The sequence below is a fragment of the Chanodichthys erythropterus genome, chromosome 10 (assembly GCF_024489055.1).
Source record: "Chanodichthys erythropterus isolate Z2021 chromosome 10, ASM2448905v1, whole genome shotgun sequence".
NCBI lineage: Eukaryota > Metazoa > Chordata > Actinopteri > Cypriniformes > Xenocyprididae > Chanodichthys > Chanodichthys erythropterus.
Window position 1 is genome coordinate 30,908,540 of NC_090230.1, and position 22,853 is coordinate 30,931,392.

The 22,853-nt window shown below is 36.5% G+C and overlaps 1 protein-coding gene and 1 long non-coding RNA gene across 4 annotated transcripts in view; both read right to left on the reverse strand.

Moving 5' to 3' along the window:
- Nucleotides 1–6,762: 6,762 nt before the first annotated feature.
- Nucleotides 6,763–8,907, reverse strand: LOC137029440 (uncharacterized). The gene is made up of 3 exons (XR_010896293.1): nucleotides 8,534–8,907; nucleotides 7,882–7,926; nucleotides 6,763–6,893 (listed from the first exon to the last, which is right to left on the reverse strand). It is a non-coding gene; the product is annotated as an uncharacterized lncRNA (long non-coding RNA).
- Nucleotides 8,908–14,464: 5,557 nt separating this feature from the next.
- Nucleotides 14,465–22,853, reverse strand: part of zswim6 (zinc finger, SWIM-type containing 6) — a 90,834-nt gene continuing 82,445 nt past the window's right edge. For all 3 annotated transcript variants that reach the window (XM_067397311.1, XM_067397314.1, XM_067397312.1), the window contains exons 11-14: nucleotides 21,291–21,448; nucleotides 19,944–20,107; nucleotides 19,771–19,852; nucleotides 14,465–17,193 (exon numbers count right to left, since the gene is read on the reverse strand). In XM_067397311.1, coding sequence (XP_067253412.1) covers nucleotides 16,331–17,193; nucleotides 19,771–19,852; nucleotides 19,944–20,107; nucleotides 21,291–21,448 — 1,267 coding nt within the window. In that variant the 3' untranslated portion in view covers nucleotides 14,465–16,330. The remainder of the gene's footprint in view (nucleotides 17,194–19,770; nucleotides 19,853–19,943; nucleotides 20,108–21,290; nucleotides 21,449–22,853) is intronic.

Below are 22,853 nucleotides of genomic sequence, written 5' to 3' on the forward strand. Positions count from 1 at the left end.
CCAGAGAAAAGGTCACAAATACCCTGGTGCAATGTATCACATGCTGATAGATGTTTTAGATATAAGAAGAACTTGCAAAGACCTTGTTTAAATCTCCAGGTTAACGGTGCATCTGTGTCGAGATGGTCTTTGAAGCTCGGCGATGGGAATGAGGGCCCGATGGCTTCAAACACCAGCAGACGAATCGGCCTGAAAGTTTCCTCAACACCCAGGGGAGAACGGGATATTTCTGTATCGAAAGGAGAGAAAGAAAAAAAAAAAAAGAGTCAAATTTACCAACCACAGACAAATTCCCCTCATGGAGAAGTTGAGCAGGCTGACATTTTTAGATCGCAGGGTCAATAGTTAAGTTAATGAGCTTAAAGGGCACCTTAGATGTTTTTTTGCAGATATGAGCCCTCATTTATCATAAACTACCCACACTTATACTTCATTAGTAAAAAGAAAGTTTATCGCAGATGATAACCATGCCTAGATATAGATTTATTTGTCTTTTTATGCACCAAATTGAGGGAAAAATCAACAAAATTCTGCATTTGAACATGGTCAAATGTGTTTAACGTGACTCCATGGTCAGATCAATGCAAATTAATATATTTTTATTGCAGGATTAGCAGAGCTATATTACTACGTGTAACATATAATTTGTAATTATTTGATAAAAGAGAAAGGCAAGTAAATTAAAGCCATCTGGTTTTTACATTCTTGTTAACGGCACTGCAAATGTTTCTATTTACAACGAGATTTTGCAGCATTGAGTATTGTAGCCAATCACAACCATTTCTGTTGAAAATAATGACCAATCAGAGGTGTTTAAGTTGCTGGTAGTGAGAATCCGCAAAACGCTGTATGAGTTTATGTTTAGCACAAGTTTATTAAGTTTTATACATGCATAAAACCTCTAATTATAACAAACCAAGCAAAGAAACTATTTAAATAAACGATTTGTGAAGTTTAGTCAGATTCATTGATTAAAACGGGAGTTTTCGCACTCAGTGAGTCTGAGCTGTACTCTTTACTCGCGGTGTAATTTCATTCGCAATTTGAAGAAAAGTTTCATTTTTCATGGGAATTTGTGACCAAATATACTTCACACTTTATTACAAAAAATTACAAAATAGATTTTTATTGTTAAAAAAGGGATTTGATAATCTCTAAAAAATAAATTCAAAAGCAAAATGTGAGAAAAAATATATGGAGTGGAAATGGCTAAGCCAATAAGTGCTCCTCTGCTGCCATCTACAGGTTATAGTGGTCATTTCATGTCTTTTTTACATTTTAAAATAAGTGTTTGTTTTTCACCAAATGTTAGTTTTCCTACATCGTGAAACTTTTAGTTTTACAAATTGACAAGGAACTTAGGAAAACTCAGGGTTTATATATATATATATATATATATATACACACAGGGAAAACTATTGAAGCTTGTTTCCGCCACTAAATAAAAAAATTAAAAAGGTAATTGTGACTTTTTATCTTGCAATTCTAACTTTTTTTTCTTAGAATTGCGAGATTTAAACTCGGAATCGTGCATTATAAAGTCTGAATTATAACTTGCAATTCTTGCAAAACTTTTTTCTCGCAACTGCGACTTTTAATCAAGCAATTCTGACTTTCTATCTCATAATTCTGACTTTTTTGTATATAAACTCGCAATTACCTTTATAAAAAATATATATATATCTAAATGATATAAACTCGCAATTTTCTCTCACAATTGGACATTATAACACAATTCTGACTTTATATCTCACAATTCTGACTTTATAACTTGCAATTCTGACTTTACAACTCGTAATTCTGACTATATAACTCGCAATTCTGACTATATAACTCGCAATTCTGACTTTATATCACGCAATTCTGACTTTATATCACGCAATTCTGACTTTATATCACGCAATTCTGACTTTATATCTCGCAATTCTGACTTTATATCTCGCAATTCTGACTTCATAACTCGCAATTCTGACTTTATAACTCGTAATTCTGATTTTATAACTTGCAATTCTGACTTTATAACTCGGAATTCTGACTTTATATCACGCAATTCTGACTTTATATCACGCAATTCTGATTTTATATCACGCAATTCTGACTTTATATCTCGCAATTCTGACTTCATAACTCGCAATTCTGACTTTATAACTCGCAATTCTGACTTTATATCTCGCAATTCTGACTTTATAACTCGTAATTCTGATTTTATAACTTGCAATTCTGACTTTATAACTCGGAATTCTGACTTTATATCTCGCAATTCTGACTTTATATCTCGCAATTCTGACTTTATATCTCGCAATTCTGACTTTATAACTCGTAATTCTGATTTTATAACTCGCAATTCTGACTTTATATCACACAATTCTGACTTTATAACTCGCAATTCTGACTTTATAACTCATAATTCTGACTTTATATCTCGCAATTCTGACTTTATAACTCGCAATTCTGACTTTATAACTCATAATTCTGACTTTATATCTCGCAATTCTGACTTTATAACTCACAATTCTGACTTTATAACTCACAATTCTGACTTTATATCTCACAATTCTGACTTAATTCTGACTTTCTAACTCACAATTGTGAGTTTATATCTTGCAATTCTGAGAAAAAGGCAGAATTGTGAGATAAAAAGTCACAAACCTTGTCTTTTTTATTTTTTATTTCATGGTGGAAACAAGCTTCCAACAAAGGGAGCTAAATGAAACACAGGTGAAACTAATCAGTAACCATGGGAACAAACTGACAAACACTAGGAAACTGATAGGCCTATCTAGATATCTGCTTTTGAATATCTTGTTAACTTCCCTCAAACAAAACTCAGTGTCTTTCAAAGATCTGATGCCACATGGAAAACTATGACTGACATGGAAAAAGTTATCCTGGACGCTGCATAAAGCTATTGAATTTTTCCAACATGCAGACTATACCCCTCCTCCTCCTCCTCATAACAATTTATTTAGTCACCTGTCAGTCACTCCATGTGGGCATGTAGGTGCACATACAGCAAATCCACAGCATGACTGGAGTGAGCAAGTGTGACCGTAAGCCTGATGCATGAATTCACGCCGCATTCCCGGCGTTCCCGGGGGAGGCGAAGGAATTATGGAGTCCTATCTCTCAAGGACACTCGCTCAGGTGAGCTGTGTGGTGTATGCTATCACTGCCTGCTCTGTCCTACGGTTCCCATAAGCCCCTGTGTGCCTAATTTAATCCCGTACGCCCCCCACACACCCCCCGCGGCCCGCGGAAATCCCGGGGTTTAGTGTGCTGTGACGAGACATAAGAAGACGGTACCCCATGAAATCCTGCTGCAACACATACACATACGGAAGGGGTTATTAATATGCGTGTTAATATGATTTACTTGAAACGCTTTGGGTGTTTATCCACCGTATTTTCAAGCGGAAGTAAGCTGAATGTGCGAGACTTCCTATTCATTAGCCGCTATGGCTAATAACAAAGTGCAGTAAACGGTAAATCTGCGCTACAAACTCGTGTTTTTTTTAATCAAGACAATATATTAAAATAATACCAGTTTGCACTATCAAGCAGAGCAAGCTGTTTTGTACACCTAAAAATAACGATTTACAAATATGGCTCTTGGGCTACGTGAAAAATAAGGTGGTATTTTAATATGATATAATGTAATATCAAGGCTTTCATACAAGAAAAAAACTATTAAAGAGACGAATATCTAGAGATTCATTTGTATAGTGGACCGCCATCTTTGATTTTTAACGGGAATGAAAACGAGGCTGTGATCTCTTCAGTGAATTGTAGCCTACTATTATTTAATATGTTTTTTGGATTGTTCTGCTGACAAAACCCTGCAAAAATATCTTTCCAAGAAATTTCAGTAGACAAAAACTACAGAGCTGTGGAAATTATAGGAGCTTTGATGCCATTGAAAACATGATCTAACCCTCACAGCCTCGCTTTGCGATGCTCTGAATAAGGTCTGTTTAACCTAGCAACCACATTGTATTATGATAAAAACCACTCACACCCTAGCAACCAGCTAAAACACAATATAAACCACTTAGCAATGCCATATACCCTAGCAACCACATTATAGCACAGTAAATTCATGTTGTTTATTGGATTTTTAATTGAAAGCAGATCATCTAAAGAGGTGTGACACTCCTGGTGTGTTCAGCCAACAGGATTTCTTCGTACGACTGTGATGCTCATGCCTTTACTGCTGCGACAGTGTGGTAAAACACCACATTATCCTCTTCAATAGATTACACACAAACACCGGCGGGAGGACGAGGCTTATTTTCGGTCTCTCAGAGGTTCAGGTTTGATCATATTACGTTGTGTGTGTTCTGTGGGCCCACTCATGATTGATAACCGGGGCCAGACGTGGTTGGGTCTGCGTTATCTACTCAAGCTTTATTTAATGCAATGAATAGTTTTAAAGCCCTCAGGTTGTGTAAGACACAGATTACAGAGAATTGACACTGATTTGCACAGGAGAGCATGAAAGGTTAAAGCATGCATAATTGAAAAGTGAGATCTGAAAATCTTGAGAATGTGAAAGTTCAAAAGGTGGCCTTCAAAGCCCTCATATGGAAATACTTTTTCCAAAAGAGCAAACGGTGGCGACTGGCTAAAATGTGAAGCGTATTGATTGGTCAGTGCGTTCTGTTGCTCCCACATTATGACCAGTGGCATTTACCAGCTCATTTCTGCAGTTAAAGTAAAGTTTGAAGCTCTCACTCATATCAAACACTTTTTAAAATCATTGTACTTTTCTCCCCCTGAGGAGCTCTTATAATGTTGGTCAAAAAGGGTCATAGTTTACCTTTTCTCAGTATTAAATGACATTTAAAATCCATTTTAACGCCACAAAATATCACAGTAAATAGTCAAATCCATTGCTTATACTCACTAGTACTGTTGTTTTACCTCCAAAATGATGTCACTTCCTTGATGATGTCATTGAGGGAGTTGCTTTTAGTTTTTAATATTAAATGGCATTTACAATCCATTTCACTTCCATAATTTGACCTATTTCCAAACAAAACAGGATTTTAAAACAAAAAGTCATGGTGGGACTTGATTTAGGAATTGATTGGATGGTGAAAAGTGGGTGTCAACTTTTAGGAATACAGTATGATCTCAAGCGTGGATAAAAAGCACAAAATTGATGTGGCTACTATTTTACAATGAAATAAATAAATATTAATAACGGACTGAATAATTTTAATTTTTGGAAAACAACTGATTACTAACTTTGTGATTACATTTAACTCTTTATTTCCATCCTTTTCATGTGTAATATTTGTAAACAATCAAGTTCTAATCAATGAATAAACTCTTATATTTCTCACAATTCTCAGATATGATCAGGGTTTAAAATTAACGAGTTAATTTGCGAGTAAAAATAGCAAGTATACGAAACGGTGCCAGTTGGCCGGTAACATTTTTATGAATTGCAAAATTGTGAGAATATGAACGTCAACAAAAGTAAACAACGCTCGGCACAGTTGACGGGCCAGTGTTGCATTGTCACGAAAATTTAAAGTGACGGCAGCCTAATATTTTTGCTGCTCTTAATGTTAGTCAAACAACAAAAGACAAAGAACAATCACTCAATGCTCATGACTAAATAACTTTTGTAACTTTAATAAGGATAAATCTATGCTTCATGGCTGGCAAAAATATTTGTTGGTGTTAAAACAACTTTTCCTTGAGCTTTTGATATATAAGAGTTCATTGTACTATAAAAATATCCTGTAAGATTCAGAACTGAAAACGTCCTTTTTAGTCCATGGCCCAGCAAACGACTGATCCTGGAATGTGCCTATCAATGACATAGATAGGTGAAACTCCGCCTCCAGAGAAGAAACCAACACCTACTTCATCGTTGCAACGTTAGCCCCGCCCACTGGCGTGTTAGTGAGAGCGATTCAGGACTAAAACAACATTACTTTTCAATGGATCCTAATGCAGGAATATGGTTATTTATTTTCAACAATGTGAATGTCTCAGTTGAGCTTTATTTATTTGTATTCGGTACAGTAACTAAACACTCAACTTCATTTCTCTTAGGAGGATGAAAATAATCTGTTATTTAAAGGGTGATTAAATTATGTAAAGAGAGCGATCAAAGAACACTCCTTTTACAATCGCTGGAGCTGTCAATCAAACAGAGTTTATCAGTGAATGAGTTCTGGACTCGTGCCAAAACTCCTGTTTTATTCTACGAATCTCTTAGTTACACCGAGTTAGTTATGATGAACACATTTGTTAGTGTGCAGAAATTGAGTTGTAATGATGAGATCACTGCTTTCATGCGCTCAACACTACAGTGTTCATCTCTGCAACCTTTCATGCCACGATCTAAATATAATGCCATAGATCTAAATGCAATGCAACACTTTTCACAATTAGTTAATATTGAGAGCTGTTAAAATATGCTAAATAAGAGAGTAATACTGAGCTATTTCATATGCAAAGATGTCAGCCAATCACAGCAGTGGGCGTTTACACTGAAGTCTCACATCAGACACGCCCCTTAAAACAGAGCAGAGTAGGAAAAATGCCTTTTATTTCTAAATTATGACAATTTTTGTTGTAGAAAGGATACTAACATTATAAGTGCACCCCAGGAAACATTATAAAACAATGCAGTTCATGACAACTTTAAGTCACCGATCATTGGCAGATGTGGCAAAATTTAGTTAAAGGCCCTGGATATGATCTTCTGAACAGTTTCCTGCAACATCAGCTATATCAGCTATCTGGATGTGTAACATCTCAAACCTTTCTTTCCCCAAAAATGTTTCCTTCCATATTGTTCTTGTCAAAGCACAACATTGAAGATATCCAGCCAGCTGGTGAAGCTCCAACACTATAAAACCTTGAATGTCTGCCTTCTGTTGGAATATAACAATAGACCAAATGATATTATTAGATAATTCAGAACCTACTGTATTATGTGGCTTTTAGAATATAAATATGCTTGTAATCAACAAAAGCATTTGGCAGCGATTAAAGTGCACGCCACTGCTTAAACTTTATTCATTAGAACTTGATTGTTTACAAAAATGACACAAGAAAAGGATGGAAATTAAAGGATTAGTTCACTTTCAAATTCAAAGTTCCTGATAATTTACTCACCCCCATGTCATCCAAGATGTTCATGTCTTTCTCTCTTCAGATGAAAAGAAATGAAGGTTTTTGATGAAAACATTCCAGGATTATTCTCCTTATAGTGGACTTCAGTGGCTTCCAAATGATTGAAGGTTCAAATGTCAGTTTCAGTGCAGCTTCAAAGAGCTTTAAACGATACCAGACGAGGAATAAGAGTCTTATCTAGAGAAACCATGTAAAATTATATACGTTTTAACCATAAACACTCGTCTTGAACGAGCTCTCTTCTTCTTCTTCTCTATTACTGCCCTCCACAGGTCAAGGTTTGAACTAAATTCTTATATACAATATGCTTGTGCAAGTATATAACAATTAGTTCAAACTTTGACCTGTGGAGGGCAGTAATACACTTTGCAGCGTTTCTCTAGATAAGACTCTTATTCCTCGTCTGGGATCATGTAGAGCTCTTTGAAGCTGCACTGAAACTGACATTTGGACCTTCAACCGTTTGGGCTCCAGTGAAGTCCACTATATGGAGAAAAATCCTGGAATGTTTTCCTCAAAAACCTTAATTTCTTTTCACCTGAAGAAAGAAAGACAAACATCTTGGATGACATGAGGGTGAGTAAATTATCAGGAAATTTGAATTCTGAAGTGAACTAATCCTTTAAGAGCTAAATGTAAACATGAAGTTAGTAGCAAACGGATGGACATAAACCAACTAACACCACAAAATATCACAGTAAATAGTCAAATCCATTGCTTACTCACTTGTTCTCCTTGCAAAATGATGTCACTTCCTGGACAATGATGTCACTGAGGGATTTAAAAAAAGAGTAACAGGATGTTAGGGGAAAAAAAATCTATAAACTGATTATCAGTTAAAACAATATTCCTAAGAAAAGTGATTTATTTGAAATATTGCGTTTATACACTCTAAAAAATGCTGGGTTAAAAACAACCCAAGTTGGGTTGAAAATAGACAAACCCAGCAGCTGGGTTAAATGTTTGCCCAACCTGCTGGGTAGTTTTATTTAACTCAACTATTGTTTGAAAATGACTATGGCTGACTTAAAATGAATCTAAAATGAAATTAAAATGTTAATTTATTATACATATTAATAAATGTTACTTTTCAATATATTTTGGGTTCATTTTAAGCAATACAGTCATTTTTAAACAATAGTTGAGTTAAGTAAAACTACCCAGCAGGTTGGGCAAACATTTAACCCAACTGCTGGGTTAAAACAACCCCATCGCTGGGTTTGTCCATTTTCAACCCAACTTGGAATGTTCTTAATTGTCATAAAAACTCAAATCAAATAGTGATTGAAAATTCTTCCGTTTAATTAACTGTGATATTGAAATAAATAAAGCAAGTTTAATATTTTATCCAGTCATATTTGATGGGGACATGATTTACCATGTGACCCTGGAATAACTCTTGTGGACGTGTGTCTGCGAGCAGCAGGAGGTTGTGGTGTTCCTGGTCGCAGTCGTTCATTGTTTCAGCGATTGTGCTTCCTGTTGAGGCTGCGAGGGGTTCTGTCCGGCCCGGCTGGCTCTGCAGTAATTGTAGGGTGTTTGGGTCTGGTTGTCTTGTGATAAAGGATCAAAGTTGACCACTGCCCAGCACTAAACGTCTGTGTTAGCAACACATGTCAACAGACGACATTTACAACCAGTGTTTCCTCCCGAGGAGGAAGTGTACAGCGCTCTGCTGCCGTTGCAATAGATACCGTATCTCTTTATCCAGCCGTGGTCGATGAGTTGGAGAATGGCTCATGGGCAATGAAAGGTTTAAAATAAACCCACTTAAATCTTTATAGCTGCATGCATTTTTTTTTTTTTAAATGTTCAGATATGCTCAATGTCCTACTACTCTTGTAATTTCTGTAACTTCTGCATGCATGGAATGACCTTCGACATTTCTTTAAATATGCAAGATCACTCTATGTGAGAGCCAAATCCCATAATACAATGCTCTCAATTTGATAATAATTTATTATTTTTAAACCCTTTCTTTACTCGTCATTTGATCAAGTGGTATTAGGACTTATTTTTGCACATTTTACAATTTGAAAAAACTTAAAGGGGACCTATAATGCCCCTTTTCACAAGATGTAATAACAGTCTCTGGTGTCTCCAGAATGTGTTTCAGCTCAAAATCCCCCACAGATCATTTATTATAGCTTGTCAAATTTGCCCCTATTTGGGTGTGAGCAAAAACACGCCGTTTTTGTGTGTGTCCCTTTAAATGCAAATGAGCTCCCCTTTCCAGAAGAGGGCGGAGCTTTAACTGCTCAACAACAACAAAGCTGGAGAATCTCACGCAGCCAAAATGACGACGGTGTTCAGCCTTACATTGTTCAAACCCGAGTCGACACTGATGGAGAGACTCGGGAAGAAGTTCAGAGCTGCAGCAATGGAGAATAATGAACATTCAAGCATGAAAACCTGTTTTAGTTGAGCCCAAAAACAACATCAAGACTTTGTAAAAGGGCATAAAATGGCCTCGTCCTGTGTCTGTGGTCAATGGCGTGTTGTGCCAGGCCTGAAGTCACAGAAAAGCGTGAATTTGTCACTGTCTTCTCTCAAGCACTTGGATATCTCCCCCCCGAACCCCCGGCCTCCTGTTCCGCACCACTTTGGCAGGAACAGATCTCCTCACAGGCCTGAAAATGCTTCATGGGAATTATGGCTGAGGCTATTACAGTTTGTTCTTCCAAATGTACTGAGGGGCTGATAGTCTGGGCAAAGTGCTCCATCTTGGATTGACTGTGCATCTGTGCTCTCAGAAACAAAATGAGAGTGAAAAGCGTTGGTCAGCACGGGTCTTCGTCCCATCTGTCCATTCCGCTGATGAAGAGAGGTGGAAAAACTGCAAAACTCTGCCGTTTTTGCAGCCTACAGCAAGAAAAGAATCCATATGCATTATTTTAAAACATTAATTGTTCAGTTATCTCATCGCTTCTGGTGCTTTACCAGCTAAAAGGAGCAGAGTAATTTTTCCCCCCATGTTAAAAGAATACTACTTTTTTGTGTAGAGATGATAACTACAGCATAAACTGTGGTGCTTTCACTAAACATGGTAACTTTACTAATCTAGGGTGGCCATTTAAAAGCAGGATTATCCAAAATCTTTAAGTTATCACTTTTCCATTAAGTGGCAATGTTTGACCCCTTGAATTGATTTCCAGGGGCATTTTCACCCAGTCAAATAAATTCAGTATCAATAAAATCCATCTTTTCACTGCAGATTTGACATTGCCAGAAGGTGGCAACAATGAGTCACTGATTGAGTGATTCATTCATTTGACCGATTCATTAATTCATTCAGGAATGAAGCGTGTGATTGGCTGCATCCAAAATCGCATGCTTCCCTACTATATAGTAGGCAAAAAACAGTATGTCCGAATTCACTGTATTCATAAAAGAGTAGAACTACTACTTCCGGCGAGATTCTGAAGTGTGCATAGGATACTATCCCATGAGGCCACTGGAGAGGATTTGTGAATGGCAGTGAAGCGATGCAACCGACACTGGTAGGTCACATGATAATGACAACATGGTGGATGTAGTACGTCCGGATTACATTATATATAAAACATACTTTTTTAGCAGTCGTGAAGTAATTACTTATTCAAAATAAGTACTTACTCAAGAGAGAATGCGATTTCAGATGTAGCAGTGTTGCCAAGTCCACAGTTTTCCTGCAGAATTGGGCTACTTTAAAGGGATAGTTCACCCAAAAATGAAAATGTGATGTTTATCTGCTTACCCCCAGCGCATCCAATATGTAGGTGACTTTGTTTCTTCAGTATAACACAAATGCTGATTTTTAACTGCAACCGTTGCTGTCTGTCAGTCTTATAATGCATGTCAATGGGAACACAATCTATAAGAGTCAAAAAAACTTGCATAGACAAATCCAAATTAAACCCTGTGGCTTGTGACGACACATTGATGTCCTAAGACACGGCAGTGATGTCTAGCACTCATTGAAGCGTAAGCACGAGACATCACTGCCGTTGTCAGAGCGCGATCAGACCTCACTAAGCGAGTGCTGAACGCAGTTGGACATAGTGGTGTATTAGAAAATTAAAATTTTAACTATCCCTTTAACACTGTTGCCGCAGGTTGTTTTTCATGTTCGTGGGTTGAAGTGATACAAAGTAACATAATATTTAGCCCCTAGAATGCAACTTTTACCAGGGCAACCCCACCAAAAATGCAGATTCACCCCCCCAGAACATGATTTTTACTGGGCGACTCGCCCTGAAACGCTAGTTTTTAGGCTAGTTTTGAGTAGCAATTGAGCGGGTTTTGTTGTGAAGATCTGGCAACCCTGAGATGCATCCACTGGCTTTACGAATAACCAGACGCGTTGCCGCAACATGCTATAAAAGGTATCTTTTCCATATTAAACTGAGTTTGTCCCAACTAGCATCACGCGATGATTCTATTTTAGAAATGGTTTCTATTTTTCTGCAACGTTGCGGCTGAAACAACAACACAAACTAAGATAATGACTACGATCATGATAATCTCGGGTACAGACAAGTGTGTTCTATGACAAAGATTGTTTCAGTAACTTATTATGTATTTTAATAATGTTAAAATGTTGTAATATTCGTGAATTTGCGTACTTATCCTTTTTATTTGCGAGTGCCGTCTCTGTTGCTGTGCACTTGCCGCGAGAGCCCGCCCACACACTGTTCTGATTGGCTGTAGCCTTTGATTGACTTTGTTGCATCTCATAGTCACGTATGGTGTGGACAGACAAATCGCTTGTCGCTGCACACTCTAAAAAATGCTGGATTAAAACAACCCAAGTTGGGTTGAAAATGGACAAACCCAGCAATTGGGTTGTTTTAACCCAGTGGTTGGGTTAAATGTTTGCCCAACGGGCTGGGTAGTTTTATTTAACTCAACTGTTGTATAAAAATTACTGTATTGCTTGCTTAAAATGAACCCAAAATATGCTGAAAATTAACATTTAAAACTACCCAGCAGGTTGGGCAAACATTTAACCCAACCACTGGGTTAAAACAACCCAATTGCTGGGTTTGTCCATTTTCAACCGAACTTGGGTTGTTTTTAACCAAACATTTTTTAGTGTGGAATCTTATCGCGTCGTGTCTGGTTAGGACATGTGTCTTAAGTCGTTGAATCATTGACTCACCCGATTTGTTAAAAAATGTTGAATTATTCAAGAACGAAACAGTTTATAACAGAGTCCATGCTAAAATGTACATCACTTAATATTAACTTAAACATAAATAAATTATTTTAAAAAAATCGGCTAATTATATACCATTGTATAAAGTATATTAAATAGTGATGAGATGATCATAAAATGAGGACTTTGTTGGTTGGTCAAATGGGTAAATTCATATAAACAACCGAACCTGAAAAATCTGCATTGGGAAATCTTAATCCATCACGTGAAATTCCCAATCCCATGGATTCCTAGAAATAGCTGGATTTTGCACATGAAAATTCACCAAACAACGGTAAATGCGAGCACGCTTTAACGCTATGGGTTTGTGGGCCAAAAAAAGGACCTTTTAGGTTTCTGCATATCGTAAATTTTGCAAAACATGAGAAATAAAATTTACACAGTGTGAAGTTGCCCACCTTATCAGTGTGAGAATGAGTTCTTCCTGCAGTATTTAACATCGTTCAGCCCTCCCCGCTCTTGGCATCTCAATGGTTGAAGCTCTTGGCTGGTAGTTCCTGGAAGTTCTCCACTGAAAGCAATCGCGAGTGTGAGAGGATCTGTTTTTGTGTAACAGTGGTCAACCTTATCGTTCCGCTCCAAGTGTGAAGGAGCAACTCAAGTGTCATAATCTCACACTGCAGCCTGTTTGTCCACTTCCTGTTTAGTTTAGACAAGAGGGACACGTCTTTGTAGAACTGGCATCTGGAAATGACCAAACTCTAAATCCTAAAGTTAATCTAACTCATAAACACAGACGCTCAAGACAAAGGAGGGATTGCTGAATAAACTATAATGACAGTATATTAAAAATAAGTTTCTTATTTTTATACTAGCCATCTGTTCCAAATCCTGTGAGCTGTCACCCTTATAAGTATTAGACAGATTCCCAATGTGAAGGATGTTCAAAAAATGCAGTCAGCACAATTATTTTTACCTTCTCAGATGACTTGTTTGAAAAACTCAATGCAAATATTATTCATGGATAAGGCAATCCCAAAATTATGGAAGCTTTTTTCCGCCACCTAATCAAATAATAAAAATAAAAAAGGTAATTCTGACTTTTTTTCTCACAATTGTAAGTTTTTATAAACAGACTTTATAACTTGCAATTCTGACTTTTTTCTCAGAACTGTGAGATCTAAAATCACAACTGGTCTTATAAAGTCAGAATTGCAAAATATAAACTCAATTCTGAGAAAAAACATCAGTCTTTTTCCCCTCACAATTGGACATTACAACACAAAAAGTGAGTTTATCTCTCACAATTCTGACTTTATAACTTGGAATTATGAATTTTCTCCTCGGGATTCTGATGTTTTTTCTCAATTGTGAGATATAAAGAATTTTGAGTTATAAAGAATTTTGAGTTATAAAGTCAGAATTGTGAATTATAAAGTCAAAATGGTGAGGAAAAAAAGTCAGAATTGTGAGTTTATATCATGCAATTCTGACTTTAAAACTCGCAATTCTAACTTGAAATTGTTCATATCTCACAACTGAGAAAAAAATGACTAACTTGCAATTCTGAGAAGAAAAGTTTGTATCTCACAATTCTGACTTTATAACTTGAAATATCGCAATTGAGAAAAAAATGTCAATTGCGAGAGAAAAATTCAGGACTGTGAGTTATAAAGTCAGAATAACGTGATATAAACTTTATAACTTGAAGTTGTTTATATCTTGCAAATCTAACTTTAACTTGAAATTCTGATTTTATAATTTGAAATTGTTTATATCACACTTCTGAGAAAAAGAAGTCAGAATTGTGAGATGAAAAGTGTCTTTTTTTTTTTTTTGATTTCATAGCGGAAATAAAGCTTCCATACAGAATGCATTACAAATTTGTTGATGCATGCATGCAAAATGGTGTACGAGTATAGGAATATATATTATAAATTACATTATAAAATGTATTTAATAGGCTATAAAATACACTATTTTACTCAATGTTTGTATAATTGTGTATTGTCCATTTTTATATTGATAAAATATATTTAATAAATACATTATAATTATAAATTTCTCTAGACTGGTGCACCATCTTGCATGCATTTGTTTTGTTTACCAAACAGATCAAAACAGTGATGTAAAATGTGCGATGCACACAAACGACTCAATGATTTGCTTCCTCTCAAAAAACTAATTTTAATTAAAACAAAAATGTTGAATCATTAACAAGTTTATAAAACAGTGATTTAGTTACATAAATAAATTGATATCGGTGTATCAAATCTTAAATTCAACTTCATGAGAATGTTGACACGGGTGAAGAAGTACAATCGTTTACCTTTTATAATAAATAAAATGGAGAGAAAAAAAAATGATATTTCTGTTTCTAAACAAACAAAAGAAAAAAGAAAGAGCTACAGACATACCTCTAAGGAAGGGGACACTCGACAACGTTTTTGCACCAAAAACATAGGAAACCTGCTTTTTAAAGCACAGAATACCATTCAGCTAAAATTAAAGACAGTAAAGTTGTAACCAAAGTCGGTTGGCTTTCATTTTTAACGAACAAGTTTGGTAGTTAGAACTCCAGTTTGGTTATTTTAAAGCGTTAAGACAAGGCAAGAAAGAAGGCTGTTTTCGTTTCGTTGAGGAATCCTATAGGAACGACAAAACCAAAGAAACAAAAAACAAAGGAAATAAAACGTTTGAACAGTCAGACCTACACAGCAACTTTCTGTCTTGCACAAAGTTAAGATGTCAGCAGATAGGCATGTACATGTTATTGTGCATAAAAATGGAGTTTCGTCGTGACTCGATTATTGTGGAAAGAAACAAGAGCGTCAGGCCAATCGCTCGGCATGTTTGCGTTAACATCGATACTGTTGGATCTACATTTCTAGGCGTTTTTTTGAGGCACGTGGGCCTGCGATTCTTGCATTCCCAATTCTTAATGCTAAGGCTTGCTGCTCCGGTTCACTGGGTGTCCGTCCAAACCACCGGTGCCCTGTGCGCTCGTGTCTACGCCACACAGGTTCACTGCCCGATTCCAGCCCCGACAGCACGGCCGTGTTCGGAACGGAGCGCTGGCGCGGCTGCAGCGTGTAGTATGCATACTGTGCAATGCAGATTAAGTGTGAAAAGACGAACTGAATTCAAAACATGCGACGTCAGGTGAATAATGCCATCCGTTTCCGTGTCGCACACCAGCCTCGCGTTCCGAACACAGCCCGAGGCTCGCGTTTAGTCCCTCTGATATGTTTTATTTCAGACCAAGGTACTGCAGCTTCAAGTATTTTGCATTACATAGAATATTCTTTTTATAAATTAGTTAACGTATACATTTTTTCAATATTCAGACATATACTATCATATATACAGTACAATAAAATGCTCTCATTCTTTCATGACCATTTTTTTTCTTCTTTTTTTTTTCCTTTTTTTCAAAGAGAATCCCTGAGATGTATGTCGACAGTCGCTAAGTTTCCACAAGCGCAAGCACAATGGGGTTGAGAAGCGTGTGTGTGTGTGTGTGTGTGACATGCTTTTGGACGAAACAGCACTGCAAAGCCACGCAATTAGCCTGAAAAGGAATTTAAACAAAACAAAATGGAGACGTGTTTCTGTTTTTCTCTGTTCTAACACTTCTTTAGTACACTGGTAACGTGTGACTGGTTCAGGAAGGAGTAAAGCTGAAGCCGTACGAGGTACTTGTCACTTAGGATGGAGGTGTTGTTTGGTTTAAAGCCATTTTTCTTCTTCACTTTGAGGCTGTGAATGTTAAACAGAGAGAGAGAGAGAGAGAGAGAGAGATCTGGAGTGCTGTGTGGACTTTCGCCACTGGACAACATATACTCAGTGTAAACCGAAACGTGGTGACATACTCTCACACGCTTTCACACAAATGAAGGGGAAACACACAAACTTCCACAACATGACAACGTTCCACTTTTTTTTCCGTTTTTTTTTGCGCAAACGTTAAGTCTATACACATAATACCGGTGTGGTTCGTAATGTCTTTCTCTTTTCTTTTTTTTTCCCCAGCCGAAGCTAGCCGAAGCGCTCTCGCACAAGCATCATGAGTTTCTTTTTGCCTTTGTATATCTGTTTCAGGTTGTCTATGAACTGCGTGAACTGGATGTGTCCGTCGTGCGCCATGAGGAAAGTCTCTCTGGCTTTGCTGAGGAACTCGATGAACTCGCTGTAGTGCCGCGGGCTGATGTGCGTGAGCCGCGAGTGCGTCGTGTTGATGTAGGCCCCGATCGTGGCGTCCAAGAGCTGTCTTAGCGGGGCTTTGTCCAACGACATCAACTTCCCAGAGTTCCTGCGGCTGTGCAGCGCCACCATGCCGGGCGTGGTCAGCGTGCACCGCCGCAATATGTCCGACAGCACGGTGGCGCACTTTACGCTCTTCACCACCAGGGGGATGATGGCGGCCAGCTCGTTCTTGCCCAGCGAGTGGCTGAGCGCGCACGCCCACAGCACGTCGTTGATGGCGGGATGCGTGTCCTGGTTGTAGCTCAGGTTCAAGTGGGCCATCGCGAGCGTGGCCAGTTTGTACGCGCGCATGGGGTAGCCGCGGTGCTCCATGTAGCGCGCGATGGTGAACAGCTGCGTGTAGCTCATGCCCGTGGTGGCCGCGTCCAGCACGATCTGGTAGGCCGTCTCGAAGGCGATGTGGTCCTTCTCGCAGAGCGTGAGGGCCGACAGCGCGCAGTTCTGAGGATCCTTCATGGCGCACTGCAGGGCTAACGTCCGCGCGCTGCTCGCCAGGTTCTCCTGCTGATGGCAGTCCAGATGCAGCCGGACGATGGTGCTGTTGGACATGACCGTGGTCGCCACGATGCTCGTGGCCTCGGTGGGTGTGAAGAGGGTGAACCAGCTCTGCATGATGCTGTCCAGTGCGTAGACCCCTGCGCAAACACACAAGATTAGAATTATATTTTGCTACATTTTTGGAGCGTCAAAAGGCCAATACAGCCATTTCATTTGTGATTAAAATATCTTCAAATGCATGGTTTTATAACATCATATATTAACATACAGTGTTGGGGGTAACGCATTACAAGTAACTTGAGTTACGTAATCAGATTACTTTTTCAAGTAACTAGTAAAGTAACGCATTACTTTTTCAATTTACAACAAAATATCTAAGTTACTTTTTCACATTTATTGACGGACATGTTGTCCCCATGTTGAGAGGAATACAGTGCAGAGATATTGTGTGCGCTGTGTAAGCAATGATGGTTATTGTAGTTCTAGACTAAATGTGAACATGCATTTACTCATCTCACTTGCACGAAATCATTCAGTATTCCTCAAAATGAATAAAAACAGTGAAATGCAATCTCAGAATTTTGCAAACCTGTAATAATTAACTATATTAAATGACACAAATATACTTTATGTATTTAAACTCAATTATTAACCAATGTCTTTGCTGCTGACCTTCAATTCAACCATATTAATAAGCAAAAAATACTTTAGATTAGATTTAGAACTTCCTTCTCTTGTATCCTATTCTTCTTAAATCCAGAACATCTGAAAGGTTTGTTTGAGCTGCGCCCTCTACTTTACAGGTGTACATATGCTTTTCCTTCAGCCTAAGGCTTATTGATTTCACTTTTGGCGTGAAAGGGCCTTTTTGCCAAAAATATAACTTTTTTGTTGTTATTAAAAAAAACAAACAAACAAGCCCAGCCCCGGTGAGAAAAAGTAACGCAAAAGTAAAGTAACGCATTACTTTTCATAAAAAGTAACAAAGTAACGCAATTAGTTACTTTTTTAGGGATTAACGCAATATTGTAATGCATTACTTTTAAAAGTGACTTTCCCCAACACTGTTAACATAGTGCAAAATGGTATTAAAATTATGTGTAGAAGTCGTTGCTTTGTTATGAGAAAGAATGTCCAGAAAAATGAATTTCTTTGATGTCATTTGGAGTAACCAATATAAAGGGACCATTTTGGATCAAGTCATGCAGTCAATATCATGTGACAGGATGTGACATCAGACAGACACCTGCAAAGGACCACATAGTCAACTAACTCTCTCTTAACTAATTGAAAAATTCATGTTTTCTCTTGATCATACGCATGTCCCGAAACATCAGCTCATTCGGTGCAACCGCTATAAAACAGGGAAAATGTTGTAATATTTTAAAAACTTGTACTAAATATAAAATGTTTGATGGTCCTTTTGATATCAGCCTGTTAGCATCGTTTAAAAATATCGTCATTCGGCAAAACCAAAATCTTTTTGGTGACAAATTTTGTAAAGAAATTACAAAAACAGTGTTAATTGATTATAAAAACCACATAATCTCATTGTTAACACTTAATAAAACTTAAAATTATATCTTTATTAGGTTTTTTACACTTTTAAAAACCTTATTCGTCAATGACCTATATACACACATAATATTATTATATATATATATTATATATATATATATATATATACACACACAAACACACACAAATATGAAATTCTTTCCAAAATATATAATGTAACATAGATATGTATATACATATATACATACATACACACACACATATTATATTATATTATATTATATTATATTATATTATATTATATTATATTATATTATATTATATTATATTATATTATATTATATTATATTATATTATAATATATATATATGTATATATATATATATATATATATATATATATATATATATATATATATAAAATAAAATATATATAAAATAAAATATATATAAAATAAAATATATATAAAATATATATACACAAAATTTGGAACCAAAAATTATTTATAGACACTTTAACCTGACCATGTTTTGCTTAAGTGTAATCTGACATAATTAAGATTAATATTTTCTGACAGTTTAATTGTATTAATGAATGAAATGTTTGAGGTGTCTGAATAAATTTTGGTTTGACTGCATACACACACACACACACACACACACACACACACACACACACAGGTATATATATTCATATATGTGTGTATGCTTATAAATATACATGCATTTATACATATGTAAAAAATATTTTTTTAAATAAAAAATAACAGATTTTTGCAGCATCTTTGCAACAATAATTAATTTATTGTTTAACTGAAATAATTTTATTTTACTATTAATAAAGTGAATTGCTTATTGAACTTTTTTTTTATCAGATTGCAGTTATTATAAAAGCAATAAGTCACTCACGGCTGTGTATTATTATGGTTATTTTACTCTGTTTCGCTATCATGGTAAAATCTAAGCTATCAGTGTGGTAAAATCACCATAAGGCACGGCCTTGACTTGATAATCAGGTAACACTGAAAGCTCAAACTTACAAACATATATTACTGTACTATTAGAAGTGAATTGTTTATTGAACTGTATTTTTAATGAATTTGTAATTGCTGCAATTTTGTTCAAAATAATTGGTTCCACACCGTGGTAAAATCACTGTAAAGCACAGATCTGGTAACGCTAAAGGTTCAAACTTACCAACTTCTGTGGCACATGTGACTAGCCATCGTACCATCTCTCGCCGCCGCCAGTTCAGCGTCGAAAGCGTCATACGCATAACCTGCGAGTTTTTAGGACACACACACAGAAAACATGTAAAGAAAAGACCACAAACAGCTATAGGTGAGTGCTGATGGATGAAGCGTGGATACCTGAAGACCCAGCTCCAGGGAGACCTTCAGCAGAGTGATGTCCGGCAGACTGTCCATGAGGGTCGCTATCTTAAAGGCATCCTGCGCCAGTTTGAAGATGTGAGAGGAGGAGTGAATGTTCTTCTGTATGGACTCTAATACTGTCTCTAACCTTCGAGCGTCACCTGGAAACAACAGGAAAACAACAAACGTGTGAATGAACGTCATTGAAATTATGATTACAAATGGAAGTATGCAATCATTAAAAAATGATTAAAACTTTGTTCAAGATTTTGTAAACATAAATTTACTACAAAACTAATATAAACTTAAAAATGAGGCTCCATATTTGCAAATTGCTGACATATATGTAATATTAATGCATAAATGATTAAACTTTGCTGTAAATATATAAAAAATTTAATTAATATTAATCAAGCTCATGAAATAAATATTAATGCATTCCTGATCGACTGCCGTCGATTCCCACTACCCAGGTACTCGTGCCCATCTCTAGTGGAAATACAGGAGGACAGAGAATGTGTGATATTTCATAAATATTTAATGGGAAATAAACGGATTCACACGAGTGATGGAGATTCGACGTGACTGGCCATTTCTGTAAACACTGCAAACAGTCAGGTGACCTTGGAGAAACATCAGGCTCAGAAACCCTCTCTACAGCGCACACACACACACACACAAATACACAAACAAATAAACACACAAATAAAAATGCACAAACAAACGCACACACACGCACATTACACACACACTCACACATGCATGGATGGACACACACACACACACGAACATGCATGGACTTACACATGGACTCACTCACACACACGCATAGACTCACATGCACATGCATAAACACACACACACGAACATGCATGGACTTACACACAAACTCTCACTCACACTCACACACACGCATAGACTCACACACGCACATACATGCATGGACACACACGCATAGACTGACACACACACACGCATGGACTTACACACGGACTCTCACACACACACACGCACACACAGCATAACGAGCGGTGAGTCAGCACTAGACGGCCGTGTGATGCAAGACTCTGAGAACACCTTCAAACGCTCAGGACTTCATTCATCACGCGTACTCTGATTTCTGCGCTGCGATTACATCTTAAAAATAGTGCTGCAACTTTTCCAAGCTTGTTGTTTCTGCAAACAGAGGAGACGAATGCAGATTTGATTTCATGGTCGGGACTCGTTGTTTTGCAGTCTGCTAGCGGAAATGCGGTTCGCAGGCCCGCCATTAAGCAAACAGCGCTGTTGTCACGGTAATTGCAGCCTGCGCTGGAGTGATGGACGCGCTGGCGGAGCTCTAACCTTTGGCTGCAGTGAGCATGGTGGAGGCCAGCTCGCACTGCTGGGACTCGATGTGGCTGAGGGTGAACCATCGCGGGTAACGATTGGGGACGACTGATACTATATGGTGAGGCCGGGACATGTCGCCCGAGGGAGCCGTGGATTCCAACACTGGTAACCTGTGGATGAAAAAAGACATGCAGATGAACATCACTGAAGTACAGTCAGAGTCAAAATCTACAAATCATCAATAAAACATGACAATAATATCAACAAATGCTGTATTTTTCAGGCTGGTTCAACTCATTTGTTTATAAGGTGGGACTTTTTCAACAATGATTTATCTCTGGTTTAGCAAACTATAATCACAGACCATATGAGGATGAGAAGGACACTTTATTCAAATGTTTTTGAATCAGTTTAAATGAATCATTTTATTTATATATATATATATATATATATATATATATATATATATATATATATATATATATATATATATATATATATATATATATATATATATATATATATATATATAAAAAATGATTAATTTAAACCGATTCAAAAACATTTGAATAAAGTGTATATATTATGAATTGAATTGAAAATATGCTATTATTTGCAGGATACTGATCATGAACCTGAATGTGACGAGACAAGAAACATTTTGTGTTTTCGACATATTAGACATACAGTGAATGTGTGCATATTTTTATATAAAATATTAAATATAATTTATTTATAGATGTACACACATATACACACATTTTATATATATATATATACATACACACACACATGTGTATATATATATATGTATGTGTGTTTGAAAGAAGTCTCTTCTGCTCATCAAGGCTGCATTTATTTAATTAAAAATACAGAAAAAACAGTAATATTATGAAATATTTTTACAATTTAATATAATAGTGTTCTATTTTAATATACTTTAAAATGTAATTTATATCCAGTGATCAAAGCTGAATTTTCAGCATCATTACTCCAGTCTTCAGTGTCACATGATCCATCAGAAATCATTTATTATCAATTTTTGCTGCTTAATATTTTGTTTTATAACCTGTGATGCTTTTTTCAGGATTCTTTGATGAATACAACGTTTAAAAAGTACAGTATTTATTTAAAATTGAAATCTTTGTAACATAACGTTTGGGGTCAGTAATTTTCTTCTTTATTTTGAAAGAAATTAATACTTTTATTCAGCAAGGATGTGTTAAATTTTTACCTTTTAATCAATGAATCCTGAAAAAAAGCATCACAGGTTATAAAACAATATTAAGCCTCACAACATTGATAATAAATCATCATATCAGAATGATTTCTGAAGGATCATGTGACACTGAAGACTGGAGTAATGATGCTGAAAATTCAGCTTTGATCACTGGATATAAATTATACTTTAAAGTATATTAAAATAGAAAACCATTATTTTAAATTGTAATAATATTTCACAATTTTACAGCAAATAAAATGAGGTAATTTGTTTGCCATTATCTGACCAAGAAGGACTGATTTCTGGATGTAAATGATCATTTAAAGAAGGTTTCAGCAGCTGGAGAACCACAG